Source organism: Tamandua tetradactyla, chromosome 26 (genome assembly GCF_023851605.1).
Source record: "Tamandua tetradactyla isolate mTamTet1 chromosome 26, mTamTet1.pri, whole genome shotgun sequence".
Classification (NCBI taxonomy): domain Eukaryota; kingdom Metazoa; phylum Chordata; class Mammalia; order Pilosa; family Myrmecophagidae; genus Tamandua; species Tamandua tetradactyla.
In genome coordinates, this window is record NC_135352.1 from 38,845,229 (window position 1) to 38,864,173 (window position 18,945).

The 18,945-nt window shown below is 33.1% G+C and overlaps 1 protein-coding gene across 2 annotated transcripts in view; it reads left to right on the forward strand.

The window, feature by feature from the left end:
* The window catches only part of FBXO8 (F-box protein 8), a 52,194-nt gene extending 35,026 nt beyond the window's left edge, over positions 1 to 17,168 (forward strand). For both annotated transcript variants that reach the window (XM_077144327.1, XM_077144326.1), the window contains 3 exons: positions 6,136 to 6,254; positions 8,237 to 8,433; positions 9,635 to 17,168. In XM_077144327.1, the coding sequence (XP_077000442.1) occupies positions 6,136 to 6,254; positions 8,237 to 8,433; positions 9,635 to 9,822 (504 nt within the window). In that variant the 3' untranslated portion in view covers positions 9,823 to 17,168. The remainder of the gene's footprint in view (positions 1 to 6,135; positions 6,255 to 8,236; positions 8,434 to 9,634) is intronic.
* Positions 17,169 to 18,945: the final 1,777 nt, after the last annotated feature.

An 18,945-nucleotide genomic window follows, 5' to 3' on the forward strand; every position in this document is an offset into this window, starting at 1 on the left:
CATGCTTTTGCCAGGTGTCCGTGCCAGTAGAACTTTGAGTACCAGCAATCAATATTTTTTCATTTGGCTTTACATTACTAGTTTTCTGGAATTCACTCTGTTCCCAAATATACATTTTCTGGTTTTGAACATTTATATGTTAGATTTTGCTGTTGGAACCCACTGTGGATAATAATTATTTAGTTAAAAATAAGACTTTGTTGAAAAGGTATATACGTAACAAGAAAAGAAACAGTAGATATATCTTAAAACATGAGTTATTAAGTGAAAAACAGTTTTTCTTATAGAAACGAAAATAATGGAAAAATGCATTACACAGATGACCAGGGTCCAATAAATTTTTTTCTTCTAAATTCCTTCTTAATATTGGTGTAAGCAATGTGTTATCCTTCTTTTAAATTATTTGTGTATAACATGAGGTGGGATGAATTCACAGTAGCTTCACCAAGGTTCCCACTGCCACTTGGCACTCCTACTTATTCCTAGTGTGTTCTCAGTAGCACTCCCATACCATTGCTGATAGGAATCATCACCATTTTGTTCAAGAATCCAAATCAGCACTCTCTCTTCCAACTCTCCCCAGTTGGTAAGTATCCCTACAAAGACCAACATAAGCTCTGTTTTCTGCTTTTACCACTTTCTTAATAAACCTGTCTCTGGACCAGTACTACAATTCTGTCTTCTAGGCTTAGAAAGCATTGTATTTTTTACTATCCAAAAGAAATATTTCTAACTCCTTGAATTTTTGTCATTTCCCATGCTCTCTTTTTCTCTGTTGTGCTGCTTTAATTATCTCCTCTTTTTCTTATACTTCAGTCTTTTCTTCTCTCCATTGACTCTCCTTCTTCCTTTGTCTCTTGACATGCATAGGTAAAAATTATGTTGAAAAGAATTAGTTTTATTTTTTGTCCCTTAATTTTGTCTTCTATTTTTTTCCTCTCATACTATTAAAGTTTTCAAGTGACTGGGCTTTACATCTTTTTCTTACCTTGGGCTCATTGCTTAGTTTTCTGTACTTGGACATGAATTGAGGAAATAGACTTCTTAGAAGTCACTACTTATTTTCTTGCCTCAATTACCAAACCCAGTGGCTTCTTTTTGCATGTTAGTCCCCTTGAGCTATCTAAAAGAAAAAGGGAATTAGCCATGGTCAATGTTAGGCACTTTCATATCCTCATCATAGCCCTCTGAGATTTTTCTGATTAGGCAACTGAGGCTCACAAAGGTTGAGTAAATTGTTTATGTTCCTACAATCATTAACTGGCAGATTTAGTCCTGCTTCTGGAAAAAATGTGTTCTTTCAACTGTACTATGAGATACATTGTGCACCCTTCTTTTAATTTCAGGGGCTTTTGGCCCTTGGAACATTATTCTATCCATGTCCTCTTCATCTCTTGCTTCTTTGCTGATTCTTCTCATTCACAATCCCTAATCTCTATCTCCAATCTGACATTTTCTTTATATAACATTAAATTAACAATTGTCTGCCATTCCTTTCTAATTATATCTATCATCACCTGAAGTCCAACATTTCTAAGACCAAACTCATCACCATTTCTTCCAACCCAGCCCCCCCTCCCCCTCCCCGTGCCATAGCCTGCCTTTGTTTCTATCAGGCATTTCCCTCTTCTCCTAAACCAGAGACATGTTTGTCTTTCACTGTTTTATTCTCTCTTGGCTTGCTAGCTAACATATTTGCTAAGTGCTTTCTTTATTCTCATACATCTAGCATATGGTTTGTTTAGGGTTTGTTTCAGTTTTTTTATATAGTTTTTTTTCATATTTTTTTCATGCATTTTTTTCCTTTTCATTTCTACTGCCTTTCCACATGTTCAAGTGTGAACACTTGTGGTGGCCTCCTGTCTGATTTCCCTTCCATTATTTCTTATTATATCACTGCCACATTCACATTGCAAGCCATCATTTTATCATGTTAGAGAGCCTTCGGAGGCTTCCAGTTACATATAGGATAGAGAATAAATTTCTTATCCTAAAATTCAACATTATTCCTACAGTCTGGCTCCAGACTTGTTCTCAAATCTAGGTTAGTTCTACCTCTTTCCTGAAAATAGCCTGAGTTTTTATCTTATCATGATTTATGTATGTAAAATGCAGTATTACTGAAATAGTGTCCCCTCTCATTCTGAACTATCTCAACCCCACCATTCCTTCTAAGTAGGTACTCAAACCCAAATTCTTCTAGGAAACATTCTCCAAATGTCCTATCCCATAGTGAACTACTGAAATACTTACTTTTCATACCCATTCATGTAGGCTTTATCATTGATTTGTCACGTGTGAATGCTTGTTATTTGTGTACCTGCCTCACCTCCCCAAATAGACTGTAAGTTTTCTTAGGGCAAAACTCGGATTTATGCTTACTTCTCAGTGTCTCTGACTGAGTACTTTGCATAGTCTTAATACATTTTTAAATGAAGATGTAAAAATTTTGAATATATTTGTTTAGATTGAAGTTTTAGAAAAGTTTTACACATTTATCTGTTTTACAAACTAATCATCAGGTTTTCATCTTTATATCTAAATCTAAGATTAAATGGGAAATTTTATTAAAAAGAAAAATGTAATGTTTGTAATGCATTAAATAATAATAATGTAGCTTCCCATTATCATTTTCCTAAGAAATATGAGGACTAAAGAGCCAATCTATTTTCAGAATAGGAATTTTATTTACCCCACTGTAACTTTCCATTAAAACTATTTTTTAAATAAAAGTCGTTTTAGTTAATAGTTTCCTTTCAGCTGATAAGAACCAACCTTTATGTTATGGAATAGACTTTTTTAGCTCTGATTTAAAAGTCATAATTTGTGTCAGAGTTATCTGATAAAGATGTCTTATAATTCTCCCTACATAAAGTCCCTTAGGGACCACGCTGGGACTACACCAGGTTATGTAACTCCAACAGTAAAACACAGGAGAGTTTGCATAACAAAGTTATAAAGATTAATCAATCAAATTAGAATATAGTGACTTTGAAGCTTAAGCTTGTTTTTTTATTTTTTTTTATTTTGAAGCTTTTTTAAAAATATAAAGAAACATTGAAACAAGCCAACTCGATAAACTATAGTTGCAAGAATGCCCTTAATGTGTCACTAATCAGCCTCCCTATAATTGCCACTCACTGACATACATCACTCATCTAGAAAGAGATCCTAACCAGCCATCCTTAGATTGGCTTTAGAAAATCTTTAATTTATATGTGAAAATGTGTATTTGTATTATTGTGAGAAGAGGTTCTATAGTTTTCATTATATTCAGAGGGTGTCATGACCTAAAAAAGAAACCAAGATCTTCACTGAAACTATAAATCTGTTCTTTTTTCCTTGTGACACACCCTTTCAGATCTTTAGAGTCTTAATCTTCTTTCTTAATTACCTTCTTTGAGCCTAATAGCCCCGTATTCTTCTACTTTTCCTTACAAACCCAAATTCTAGACCTTTCAACAATCTTACAAAGCCCTGATTTCCTTTACCCAGATAAGTTCTAGTTTGCTAATATGCTTCATAAAATTTAGCATCCAGAATTGGATATTTTTATAGTGAATCTGGTAGACTCTAGTGAGCTGCAGCCTTCCTTTTTCTGAAAACAATTCATGAAACTGATCTTAATGCTCAGGGTTCCCTTTGCCTGTGAGACACCATACGCGCACACATGCACACTGCCGAGTGTTCTAGTCCTGCTTAATCACAAATATGCTGTGTGGTCTCGGGACCTCTTTGTACCCTCTTCCAAAGCTTTATTTAAAAAATAAAAATACTTATACCACTTGTTAAACAAATATTAGCTTATTCAATAGACTTTTTGCTGCAGTATTTTTTTTTATCTCATTGCTTACATAAAAAGATAGGAATTTGGATGATTGCTGTCTTGCTTATTGAAGACAATTATGATCTGGTCCTGGGCCTTTTCTTTTTGTTATTCCTTTACCATTCACTTTGATATTCCTTCTAAGGTAAACTTGCTTTCCACTAGAATCCCAGGGTTGAAAGTGATGCTTCAGTTCTCAGGAACACCAATAGAATAGTCTAATTTCAAACTGTGTTCCCAGTAATCAACATTACATTTTAAACTATTCAACTTTAATATGCTTACTCCTCTGTATTTTAGTTAATTTTTGAGAACTTAATTTACATCAAATATTAAATTCTCAAAACGTATTGTGTACAAAGGAAAAAGGCCAACGGTGTTTCCATTATGCTTACTTAAGGGCAAATGCCAATTTAAATTTACAACAAAGTAGCATCAAATGATATTAAAATGGCATATATCATATAATTCAAGAATTATATAACCATTTAATGGATCATATTAGTCAGTTTTCTTTTGCAAATTTTTAAAAATTGATTTATGAGTAGGCATGAATAAAGAATTTATTAAATATACTTTTGACATTTATTTGTCTTTAAGTCACTTGGATTAAAATTAAGCATTGGAAATACTTTTGAAATACTGTTATTTTTTTAAACTGAAGAATTTTTGAAATAATTAAACCAGGCTTAAATTTTGCTAAGCAGATCAATTAAATATACAGTCAACTCTCGATTATTCAAACTATTGGAGGAAAGGATGGAAACAAGCATTACTATTTCTCTTGTTCCTGCCCCCTCAGACCAGTTACTGTGACCCTCATTCCAAACGAATTTTTTGGCTTTCCATCTTGATGATGGAATATAACATGATGATCATGTTATATTTTCTAGACCTTCTACCCAGGAATCAGCCAGAAATATGGCTTAAGATTGAGTTGACAAAAAAGTTTCGTGTTATTACACTCTGCTCTTCTTTATATACATTTTTAAAGTCAGTGTCTTACCATTGTTTTTCAACTAAGAAAATTCACATGAGAATTTGATAACATGGCTTTTAGGATATTATCCTGATAGCTCATAAAATTAGCTTTACATAAAAAGCCTTATCTTTGAATTATAATTTACAGATATTTATGATCTTTTAAAAGCATTACCTCATGGTAGCAATTTTCAGAATTTTTAAAATTTTTCATATAAAAACTTTATGAGAATGTTTTTACTTTGAGGAGTCCTTTATAAAAATTCTATCAACATTTCAAATTCTTAATGTGTTCAGTATTTTTGAGTACTATATAAGTGTTTGTACAGTGAAGAAATGCCGAAGGAATTTATGTGTGAAAACAGTATGTTGCGTGTATATAATATGTCATTTTCTCTACCAATTAACTGCACACAATGTGCTATTATCCAGACACGTGCATTCATGGGAATACATGTATCTGGATAACTCCGAGTTGAAATAAACACACCTGCCTTTTATTTCAATAACTGCACATTCAAATCCACATAAGGCATCTATTTGAATGTGACCTCCATATACATGAGAACATCAGTTTCAGCTTTTGATTTTTTGTTGATGTTTTGTTGTTGTTGATTTAACTCTAAAGTAGGTACAAACTTATGGATAATGCTTCTCTGGAAAACATTGCATGCAGAGAAAAGGAAATTCAAAGGTAAATCCTATGAAAAACATTGAAATTATTTTGCCTTTTGTTTTGCTAAATATATTGTGTATTGTAGTTAAATTCTTGCAGAATGTAGCAATGTTTAAAGCCAAACCATGTACGATCCATGGGCTGGCCTAGAGCCATTCCTACTCTACTTAAGTTTAATAATTATTTTTCTTTCCACAGTGAAATTACATTAGTCTTTCATTTGGAGAATCTTTTTTCTCAGAAAGCTATTTCCTTGAAAAGTGTACTAGAATATGTATCTGAGCTTTAAAAAAGTCATGTTTTCTATTAGGAGAACTTTGTTAAAAGACTTATTTTAAAGTCTATGTAATGGTTTCTTTTTTCCTCCCATTTAGGCCATGTTTGTGTACAGTTAGTTTTAACTGACATGGGTCGGAAAATTGAGTAAGATTTCTTTAGGAGTCTTAACTTTGAATTTCCTACTTTTCATTGCATGTAAAATATCAACCACAAACAATAGTTTCAATTCAAGTTCTAGCTTGTATTTTGCATGTTAAAGCTATAAAAAGTGTTTTAATGCTGAAAAGAATTTCTAGTTATTGTTCTGCTATTACCTAATTGCTTACGTTTGTAAATAAAAACGTATTTATGTAGACTTGTCTTTTTGCCTTAGGGAGTGAGCTACTTTATGTCCAAGGGGATCCTAGATGATTCACCAAAGGAAATAGCAAAGTTTATCTTCTGTACGAGAACACTAAATTGGAAGAAATTGAGAATCTATCTTGATGAAAGGTAAAAAAAAAGTTTGAAGTATTCATTAGATATAAGTTAAGTAATGTTTTAATGAGTTAAGTTCTACTTTTAAAACTATACTATATAGTAACTACTTAGTTGCAAAATTGAGTAAAGACAGGAGAAAAGATTCTTGTATCTCACACATCATTTCTTTCATAAACTTTAACTTACTAATGAGGAAGTTGCCATTATAAAAGTAAAAAAATATAGACAAATATTCAACATTTTTGTAATGGCACACAAGAGCCAAATATTTTTTGAGAAAGCTGCAGCCTTGGCTTTTTCTGAATAATTAGCCGTAAAACCCAAGTCTTTTAGATAACTGGAAGCTCTGAATTATGTAATTGTCCATATAAAAATCTAATAGACAAGTTGTAGTCATAAATCCACATATCCTAGTAATATAAGATACGTGTGTATTTGCATATGCATAATACACATAATGCAAGTGTCCTGTGCATTATGTTGTGTGTGTATATTCCTTTTTTTCATACATTTAATAGTATGTTTTACACAGATAGAGATTATGCCTGGTAGACTGCTCCAGTTTGATAGTCATTCATTTGTACTTTTTAATTCTTGTTATCAGTGGACATAAAAATATTGGGATAATATTTTCATGTGACATAACTGAATTACCATATTAAAATCATAGATCTCATTTTAATGTAATGAAAGACTCAAAATATATTTGCTTTTCATGTGATTCTCAAATCTTTTTATTTCTCAATTTTATTGATTTATTTACATTTATAAATCTTATCAGAAGTATAATGCTTTATAGCATCCTAGGAATCTCTGAAATATAATCACTAAGAAAGTATTTATTATTAAAATGTGTTGGATTTACAAAATGATACAGTGCCACTTCCCTGTTCACATCCACCTTTTTTTTCTGTACACATTCAAGAACAATCTGCACAGGTTCACTGAATTCTTGGAACTTGCTAGAGGGTAGGAGTTCGTAGATGGTTAAGACATAAGCCCTATCGTTGAGGAATTTGCAGTCCAGCATACTTGTCATTAGATGGTGTCACTAATTCTTTTTTATTTTAAGTGCCAGGTACCCAGGGATTTGCAAACTTTTTCTGTAAAGAACCAGACTTTATTCTAAATATTTTAGGTTTTCCAGGCATATGATTTCTGTTTGCAGTTATTTAGCTCTGCCATTATATCATGAAAGAAGACATAAACATACGTAAATGAATAAGTGGGGCTATGTTCTACCAGAACTTTATTTATTTTTAAAAAAGCAATCAGTGGAAGTTAAAGATTACGATAGTTCAATAAGAATTGAAATATTGTAGCAAAGAGTGACTTTGTATTAGAATGCTACTGATGAAAAAAAGTTATATATGTACACAATATGTATTATATAATTGTAAATAACCTAAATGTATATCAATAGAATTGTTATACCCATAGGTGGGATACTGTGTGGCATTAAAAAGAATGAGGTAGATCTATGTGTACAGATTTGAAAAATTGTTTAAAATATTCTATGTAAAAAAAAAAAAAGATTTTAGAACAATATGTAGTATATGTAGGCATAAAAGAAGTCTATATAAATTATTGTTACCGCTGGTGATATAGAGTAATGTGAAAGTTGAAAATTAATTACTGTGGTAAGGAAAAAAATAAGGAATTCTGTTAACATATGGATTTAGGTAAGAAGGTACTTGGAACGAAATCACCATTTTTTTTATATTGCAGAATTCCTTTCTCTTCATTTTATAATTAAAATTACTAGTTTTTATGTGTTTTATTAAACCTTATTCATGAAATTTCAATTTAAAACTCAAAGTGTAAGTCATATTTATACATTTTTAAATTTTAGAATTAGATATAAATTTACAGTAGTAGCTGATCTAGTAATCACTAGTAACGTATCTCATCCAAAAATGATGATTTGTTATTTTTTCTATCACTTCTTTTTTAACAAAGAAAAGTTAACTAAAGCTGTTTTTTTTTTCTACCAGGAGAGACGTCTTGGATGATCTTGTAACGCTGCATAATTTTAGAAATCAGTTCTTGCCAAATGCACTGCGAGAATTTTTCCGTCATATCCATGCCCCCGAAGAGCGCGGGGAATATCTCGAAACCCTAATAACCAAGTTCTCACATAGGTTCTGTGCTTGTAACCCTGATTTAATGCGAGAACTTGGCCTTAGTCCTGGTAAGAATATTCAGTTAATTAATTCCTCCCCACCCCCTTTCAGATAAAGACAGTAGTAGATGAGACATTTTTCTAACTCGGGGGAAAAATTGTTTCCAATTATGACTGTATTTGTTTTACTGGTTGTGACGTTGATTATTTCTGTGGAATATATCATTTATGTGAGCTTAGAAAGAATACCTTTATTTGTCATAGCTATCATTTGGTTTACATTGTATGTAATATACTGTTTAGGAAGAAGGTTAGATTTTATATAGATTCTTTAAAATTATTCCTGCTTGAACTTTGGATATTTTTACTAGTCTAATTGAAAACTTAAAAAATTATTTTAAAGCCTTTAATAATCGACATACTACATTGATAACACGTAGAATTTTTCTACTAAAATTTGATTTTAATACAAAGTTTTCATTTTGTGTGTGTTTTATGTATATATGCAATTTGATTTTAATATAAAGGTTTAATTTTGTATGTGTATGTGTATAGCCTGAATTTCCTATGTATTATTTCATTTACTATAGCTTCACTTATCTCTTCATATCAAAAATTTATTGTGCTTATCTTATAAGCGGAGATTACAAAATATTTGCCTCTCATGAGAAATTGTTGAACATGCTTTACAAGACCTAACATTTAACTTAGTTTTCTTAAGACTGCAGGATTCTAAAATATATATCGTGAAACAAGTAGTGATTAGTCCTATACCAGAGTAGTGGCAGGCATCAAGTAATTATAGGAAATAGTAATAGCAAATATCATGGTCTTTGGCACTATTTTAATATTAAACATTAAGCATATATAAAGAAGAAAATTATTTTGATGCATGGTGCTCAGGTAGAGCAACCTTTTCCCCAAGGATTTACTAGAATGAAGTCAATCCAGAAAATTTTAAATCTAGAATTTATTTTCACTATAAATTCTTAAACTGTTCTAAAGTTATTTTTAATTGAAATAATGCTCATTGAACGGGTATTCAGTTAGGATGACAAGCCATTCCAGTTTGTGCAGGACCAAGGACTTTTTTAGGGATGTAGGACTTTCAGTGCCAGAACTGGAAAAGTTCCAGGCAAACTGGAACTGGCCAGTCAGTCACCCTGTGTTCAGTTAGGATCTAACCTTTCTCTCTAGAAATTATGAACATTTTTTTTATTTTTGCCTTTTAAACCAACTAATGATTTGAAGTATTTCTTTTTCCTTCTAGATGCGGTCTATGTACTGTGCTACTCTTTGATTCTACTTTCCATTGACCTCACTAGCCCTCATGTGAAAAATAAAATGTCAAAAAGGGAATTTATTCGAAATACCCGTCGTGCTGCTCAAAACATTAGTGAAGATTTTGTCGGGCACCTTTATGACAACATCTACCTTATTGGCCATGTGGCTGCATAAAAGCACAATTGCTAGGACTTTAACTTTTTACTCCAAACTAAAACTACCCAAGGACTTCTTTCTAGCAGATATGGGGGTTACATTGTGCCGGTCCTTCTAGCCTCTGTGTACAATCAAGCTTGAGTGTACAATCTTTATTTCCTTGACTATTTTCTTTTTTAGTAATTTCCTTGGGGAACTAAAAGAATTTTGCAGAATTTTTCTTAATTTTGCTTATCATGTTTTGCACAAAGCAGAGCCATTGTCTGACACAGCTATTTAAGAATGTTTAACTGACATTATACTCTAAAGGATGGTGTATTTGTGCATTAGATTTGCCTGAAAAACTTTATCCAGTTCAATTCTTTTATAAAATACCATATAATATGTACATATTTAACTATGAAGAGATTTATAATCATAATTATTTTATTGTAAAGATTTTAACTAAAGTTTTTCTTTTTCTCGCAAACTGAGTTCTGAATTTATTTTATTCTTATCTGAGATTATTACTGTCTTTGTAAAAGTAGGCTCTAACTTCAGATAGAATCCAACACCAACTTCAGTTTCCTTTGAACTTTGAAATAAGTGTCGATTTTTCTGTATTACTATGCAAAACCAGCACTTATTTTTAATACCATTTATCATTTGACGTGTGATTTGTAAAATTTAATGGTTTGGGCGGGCCACAGTGGCTCAGTGACAGAGTTCTCTCCTGCCATACCTGAGACCTGGGTTCGGTTCCCGGTACCTGCCCATGCAAAAAAACTTAATGGTTTAGTCCAATCCTAACTCTTTTAAACCACTTAGCATAGAAAAATATGTTAAAATCTGAACTGTACATACATGAGAACAAAATGTTTTCAGAAGAATAGGGGTGCATGGGTGGTTCAGTGGTAAAATGCTTGCCTTCCATGCAGGAGACCTGGGTTTAATTCTCAGACCATGCCCCCGAAAAAAAAAAAAGAAAAATGTTTTCAGAACTCCTGTAAATCTTTGCTTACTAATATCTATATTGGTCAGTCTTTACTCTTGACCTAATCTTGATTATCTCTATTCAGAATTAGTTGAGAAAGAAATATTGTGAATTATCATAGTAAAGATTCTTTATTCATTCATTCAGGAAATTTTTAATAAAGGATACCATGGGTCAAGCCCTGTGATACCAACACATGGGCTCTGCCTTCACAGATGTTACATGATTGAGTGATAAGAGGAAAAATATGGCTTAATGGAGAGCAAATATATGAAATATATCTTAATTAGCAATTGTTTACCAATTCTAATACATAGCACTAGAATGATAGGGAACAGTATACTTACATGGTAATTTACTAACTCACTGGGAATACCTCCAAGTAAAAAGCATCAACTTTGGAATTATACACTATGTGATGGGTAGAGCTGCTAGTTTAGGGAGAGGAAAGTGAGGACTAGGTTCTCCTTACTAGAGGCGGGGCATCATGGCTTCCTTTCAGATCTGGCCCTAAGTCAATAGTGCTTGGTAATTACAAGTGTCATAACGTAGTACATATTTTTCAAGGACAAAACATAAGATAATCAAACGATTTTGAGTGTCAAAGGGGTTTTTAGACTGGTATGAGCAATTTCTAAGACTCTAAAGCAAATATCTAGATATCCATATGTGCATAATTTTGAACTCTTGACGAAATGATTTCTAATTTTTAATTTCAGAACTAATTTATTGTTTCAAAATGCAAAGGGACATGATAACATTATGTGTTGTTGTTACTGTTTTCCAGTAAATGACACCATGCCTTCTCCATCTGTTTGCTTGTTTCTCTTTCTTTGTTTGTTTTTTACCATTCCTGTCTCTCCCTTACTGTCTGGTTCTTTCTGCCTGTTTTAGTTGTATTAGCTCTCTTTTTTCTTTTGTCCTCCATTTCCAATTTCTTTTTCTTTTTCCTATTCCCACATCCCCTACCCCATCCTCACCTGATTATAAATGTGAATTTGGCAATATCCATTTTCCCAACATATAAAACATTACAAAAATTTTCATTCCAATATTGTGAAAATATTCAAACATAGAAAAGTTGGAAGATTTTACCAAGAATACCCATATACTCACTACCTAGATTCCACAATTAAAATTTTGTTATATTTGCTTTATCGTATATCTATCCATCCCTTTATCCATGCACAAACCCCTTGTATTGTTTTGATGCAGGTCAAAGTAAATTTCAAACAGTACATTTCATGCCCAACTATTTCAACTTCTCTTTAACTAGAGATCAATATTTTTTAAAGATTTTAGGCAAAATTTACATATAATTAAATGTATAAATCTTAGGTGTTGTAATCAATGAGTCCTCACAAATGCATACATTTGTGTAAAACAAACCTCTATCAAGCTATATAACTTTGCACAGCCTACTTACAGTTAATAATGTACCACTTCATGTAAGGAGTATAAACATTGAAAGTATATAAGTCCATTCACCCCTTCCCTGCATCCTTTCACTTAGAGTTCTCCTATTTATTACATATCGCATGTTATAACTCCACAATATAATGGTATAATTTTCTTCAAACATACGCGTTTTAAATAAATTAAGAGAAAAAACAAGTTTTTATATTTGCCCACATTGTCATTTCTGATGTTCTTATTCCTTCCTGAAGACCCAGGTTTCCTTCTAGTATCATTCTTTTCAGCTGAAGAACTTAATTTAACATCTATTATGGTTCTAGTCTGCTAGCAATTAATTAATTACCTTAGTTTTCTTTTACCCAAAAATATGTTTATTTTGTTTTCCTTCTTGAAGAATATTTTTCTGGGTGTAGAATTCTGAGTTGATAGCTTTTTTTCTCTCAGCACTTTAGAGATGTTGCTCCTTTGTCTTCTGGCCTCCTTGTTCTCCTGTGTATAATAATGCAGTTTTCCTTGGCGTGCTCTATTCTTCAAGTATTTTTTCAGTCCCGTTTTTTCTTTCTACTCCTTCTGGGACTTCAATTATACATATGCTAGAATTTCGATATTGGCCCACAGGTCTGTGAAGTTCCAGTGGTATTTTTTCAATTTTTTTCTTCTGTTCTCATATTGGACTATTTCTTTTGATCTATATTTAATTTAAGCTCACTGACTCTCCCATAATCACTCCTCTTTTAAGCCCTTTTAATGGACTTTCTTTCAATTATTGTATTTCTTAGTTCTAGAATTTCTATTTAGTTAGTTTTTATTTATATTTCTGTGCTGAGATGTCCTATCTTTTCATTCACTATGAACTCATTTCTCTTTACATTCTTGAGCATAATTTTAATAGCTGTTTTAAAATTTTTATCTGCTAATTCCCATGTCCGGATCATCTCAGTGGTAGTCTCTTACTGTTTTTTGAGAATGACTCTTCTGCTTCTTCATATGTTGAGTAATTGAGTTTGTGTCCTGGACATGGTGAATAAAATGTTATAGAAAACCCCGGATTCTGATATGATTCTCTGAAGACCTGTTTTCTTTAAGAGGCTATTAATTTAACTGAACTCTACCTACAAACTCTAGCTCCCCAGTAGTTGGTGGCAGATCAAATTTCAGTTCAGTTCTTTAATCTGGCTGTTCTGTTTGGGGTCTGTCCTGTGCACACGTACTTAAGAGACCAGCCAGAGTTTTCAGCAGAGTTTATACACAGAATTTAAGGCTAATCCTCTCTGGGTCTCTTCTTGTTGGGATTTTCCCCTTCATTTTCCAGCAGCTGTCATTGTCCCAAGCTCTGTCCTGCAATTCTTTTAAACCAGTAAATCTGTATGTGTTACATGATGCAGACTGGAGACAGCCCTCAGGCGAAAAGCATAAAAATGAAAAACTTATCCAGTGCTATTCTCTTCTTCCACGTGTTCTTTCCACTGTAGTATCAATCTGCTTTGGGCTGCTTTCCATTATTTTCCATAGTTGATTTTTATGTTTTGTCCAGTTTGTAGTTTTTGTTGTGGGGTTGGTCTGAAGGAGATCCTTGGCCACAACTTGACTTAGAACCCTTTCCAATGGGGCAATATCCTTTCTGTTACTTCCTATGCTTACTGATAAGGGATTTATTCCTGTTTTGTGTGTGTGTGTGTGTGCGGTTTTGTGTTTTTTGTTGTTGTTGTATTTTTGGCTTGGGCAGGGTCTGGGAATCAAACCTGGGTCTCTGGTATGGCAGGTGAGAATTCTGCCACTGAGCCACCATTGTGCCACCCTATTCCTGGTTATTTTTAAACACAGATTAGTAGAATTTTTTAATGTCCTGTCTCTGAAAAACTTTAGTTAATATTTATGTAGTAAATTGGCATACCAGTGTTTCCCAGTGGGAGTGCTACTAGCATTTTGGGAAGGATATTCTTCATCATGGGTGACTACCCAATGCAATGTAGGACATACACATGTATGATTCTGCCCCCTAGATGCCAGTAGCATCCCCCAGTCACTGTGACATACAAATAATGTCCCCCACATATTTCCTAGTGCCTGAAGCTGGGAGCTACTGGATCTTCTTTCAGATGTGCCGAATTGATCTTTCTGAAACACAAAATCTCCTGATGACATTATCTGTTTAAAGTTTTTCAATGTCTCCCTTCTGTCTACAAAATGAGGTGTATAGCTGCTTTAGCTTCACAATCTGGCCTCGGCTACTCTTTGAAGCCTCATCTCCAACAACATGCCTCAGATGTGATTTGTTCTTTCTTTGCTTTTGCACAAGCTATTCTTTCTTCTATAACCTACCCCCCTCTGTATCCCCTACTCATCATCTAAGTCCCACCTCAAATGTAATTTCTTCATCAAAGCTCTCAAAGACTATCTCTGTTATTTATACCACTAGTGTTAATTGCTTCTTCCTGTGAACCATAGCACTCTGCATATATCTTTGTTATAATTATACTATAATCATCTACATGTCCAGCTGATTCATTAGAATGTAATCGTATTAGAAGTCAGGGGCTGCTCCTAGACTGTCAGGTTCGGTTCCACTGCCTGAACCAGGAAGTGACAGATGGGTTAGAGAGGAGGAATGGGATAAGGGAGGAAGAGAAAGGACAGAAAGGGACACTGGAAATTAATAAGGTTTAGTGACTTTGGAGAAAGATTTTTGGTATGAGAGTCTAAGCAAATGTTGATGCTTTTATCAAAGATAACTACAAAGAAAAGCAACTGGTGGAGTGAAATGGAAAATATGATGATCCCAATTTTGTATTTTGAATTTTTTATATGTGTCAACAGAACATTCATTGAGAACAGCTAGAGAATAGGACTAGAGTTTTTAAAAGTTGTCAGACTGGATATATAAGTTTGGAGGTCATATTAGTATTTAAAATGTTATACCAAATGAAACACAGGAAAAGATTCCTCCCCTAGGGAGTATACTGAATAAAAAGAAATAGCTGGGAAACACAGCATTTTAGGTTTGAATAGAGAAAGTGAAGTCAGAAAAAAAAGGGTTCATCAAAATTGTAGGACTGGAGATGAATGGCATCCTGAGCACTAAAGGAGTTTTAAGAAAGTTCCTAGGCAGGCCACGGTGGCTCAGCAGGCAAGAACGCATGCCTGCTACGCCAGAGGACCCAGGTTTGATTTCCAGCACCTGCATGTAAAAGAAAAAAAAAAAAAGATCCTTAGTTTTGCATTTGCTGAAGCCCATCTAAGCACAGTTTTTTCCCCATCTATATTCAAGCCTTTCTGAGTTAACTTCTCTATTTTTTTAGTTCTCTGGAGGCTAGAAAAAGCATAGTTCTAATGGCTTTTATGTTGCCTCTGGCCAAATACTCCCATGTTCGACGTGAAATTGGAACTCTGATGAAACCCACAAATATTATCAATATTATGGTCCATTGCAACTCAGACCTATCTGCACCTTCCTTCCCTTATAGGGGTTGTTTGAAACCCAGAACATAACATGCCAACTGTTAGAGCTAGTGAATCCTTCTCTACACAGTCACAGATCAGATGCTTTATTTAAAAAAAGAAAAGGAAGGCAGGCCACGGTGGCTCAGCAGGTAAGAGTGCTTGCCTGCCATGCCCGAGGACCCGGGTTCGATTTCCAATGCTTGCCCATGTTAAAAAAAAAAAAAAAAAAAAATTAGGATATTTACAGCAGAAATAAATCAATGGTATAAAAAATAATAATAAAGAGAAGGAAAGGAAAAAACTGCTTAAAACTTTTAGATCCCTCCAAATTTGTCATCAACAGAAATTTTCCTGTGTATATTCTGCTAAAACCTAATATTCTCTAATCTCACTATTCCCTTTATGCATCTTATATTTTCTTCTTTCCATTCACTTGTTCTACTTTCTCTTCTGGAATGCGCTTAACCCTTTCCCATGTTTACCTGTTGTAATGTTACTCGTCCTTGAAAGTTCTCTGATTTACTCCCTTCCAGGGCAACTTTCCCAGTTCTTACAGATGGAAATTTTATTCTTATAGCTTCCTCAGTACCTAATATGACTTTGTCCAATAGCTGTTCCTCAGTAAATCTAATTGACTTATTTTAGCTCTGACTCAGTTTCTATCTAAGCATACAGAAAAACTGATTTATTATTTCCATTTTTTAAAAGTATATCCAGACCTTTTGGGTATATACAATTTACCAATCAGAATATATTACAATTAAATTTCTAAAAATATTAAGATAGAGTCAACCTGTCTATTATTCTAGATTTAATCTCTCCGGTACTTCTAAGTATGAATCACAGATACTTTAAGATTGTCTCCTTTTTCTTTTTACCTCAAGAGTTTGCATCAGTGATGTTATATTTCTGAAGTAGTCTTTAGAGTTTTTTTTATTACGATATTATTAATATGGTGCTCAATGAAAGCAAGCTTATTCATAGGTTTTGAAACTGAAAGTAACAACTTGTTTATTCTAATTGGGGTCTGTTTTCCTGGGATTAAATGAACTTTTTCTTAAATACCACTATTAATAACACAACTGCCTACAGTTTCTTTTCAAACCTCTGTAAATAAATATGTCCATTTCTGGGGAACCATCCTGAAAAAGTAATCCAAAATGGGAAAAGGTTGTATATGCACCCTTAATCATGCCATTGTTTTTTACTTTAAAAAAAAATTGGAGGCTGTTCTAAGAATAACCTACAAGTATTTTGAATATATACTATTTACCAGACACTGTGCTAGGCACTGGTCAAGTAGACCAAGAGACAGCCTTATAATATGCAGCTACTAGGCCATGCTGCTTATGAATCACAGGGGGAAGCACTTATGATACTGATAAATACTAAAAAGGATGTCAGATCGCACAATATGTATATACACATATGTAAATGTGTGTGTGTGTGTATATAATACACTGTAATTGCTGTGTAAAACAAAGCAGACACCTATGGAATAAAAAAGTTACTGGAATAAAATGTACCTAAATATTATGGATAATGTAATTATTTTTCTTTTGTCCTCTTTTATTAAAGATCATATATTTTAGATAGAATAAAACGAATTTATCAAACTGTTCAGACAATAAAGACAGTGTCCCTAAGTTAGTACAGCTTCCTGTCAATATGTTTCCACATATTTTTATTCAAAATTCATTTTATTTTTAAGACACTTGGTCAATCTGTTAAATCAGAGCTAGACAAATGTTTTGTTTTCAAGCGTAGAGAAGTGGATTTATTTTATTTTGGTCTAATTGAACTAAACACCAACAAGAGAAATATAACAAATCTTTACTGAAGAAATTTTCATTTGTTTAAAAAAAAAATGGCTTTCTTCTCGGCATGGTTGGACAGGAAGGTTGGATTTAATTTAAAATGATTAATGAGATTTTGTCAGACTGCTTGACTTTACCACCACTGCAGTTTGTCAGTGCTACAACTTGGGAAGCCCGGACGCCACTCTGTCGCCCAAAACCACTCTCCGGGGAAAAAATTAACCAGAAGGACTAGTGCCAGGTACATGTCAATGGCTTTGTCTCTGGGGTATTGACAGTTTAAAAGTCTGAATCAGAAATAGGTATGTTTGGGGGACTCGCACACCTAAGGTATTTACTTCAGTCCTTTTAAAACATGTTGACATCTTCCAAAGAAAATTATTTCAAGAAAAAAATGTTCTTCTTTCTAATTCATTTTAAAAATTGCAATCAAAGAATTCTAATATCTAGATTACTTTTTAGTTTTTGTTTGTTTGTTTGTTTACTAAATTATGGTGAAGCTTTTTAAAGAAGTAAAACATTTTTTTCACTTTTGAAAAGCATATTTTTAACCATTAGCATGACAACTTTTTTTTAGCATTGCTTAATTTTTTTAATTAAAAAAATTACAAGAAAGAACAACAACCTTTCCCAACACATATACTCAGCAATTCACAATATCATCACATAGTTGCATATTCATTATCATGATCATTTCCCAGAACATTTGCATCAATTCAGAAAAAAAAATAAAAAGACAACAGAAAAACAAAACAAAAACAGAAAAAAATTTATATATACCATACTCCTTACCCCTCACTTTCACTGATCACTAGCATTTCAAACTAAATTTATTTTAACATTTGTTCCCCCTATTATTTATTTTGATTCCATATATTCTACTCATCTGTTGACAAGGTAGATAAAAGGAGCATCAGACACAAGGTTTTCACAATCACAAAGTTGCATTGTGAAAGCTATATCATGCAATCATCATCAAGAAACGTGGCTACTGGAACACAGCTCTACATTTTCAGGCAGTTCCCTCCAGCCTCTCCATTACATCTTGGATTACAAGGTGATATCTACTTAATGTGTAAGAATAACCTCCAGGATAACCTCTCGACTCTGGAATCTCTCAGCCATTGATTTGTCTCATTTCACTCTTCCCCCTTTTGGTCAAGAAGGTTTTCTCAATCCCTTGATGCTGGGTCTGAGCTCATTCTAGAGTTTTTCTCAATTCCTTAATGCTGAATCTCAGCTGCATCACTTAATTTTATAAGCAAGTTTTTTAAATTAAACTATGAGTTTGCAATCTGACTTCAAACACCTTTTTTTTAACTCACTCATGTACTTCTATTTAAAAATAATCGATATGACTAGCTGAAACCAAATTACTGAATATGGCTAGCTATAAGGAGGAAAAGGTGATATATATTTTTGTTTTTGTTTTGTTAATCACCTAAGAAAGCAATATCAATGTTTATAATCTTTTTTAAAAACCTGTCCCAAAGA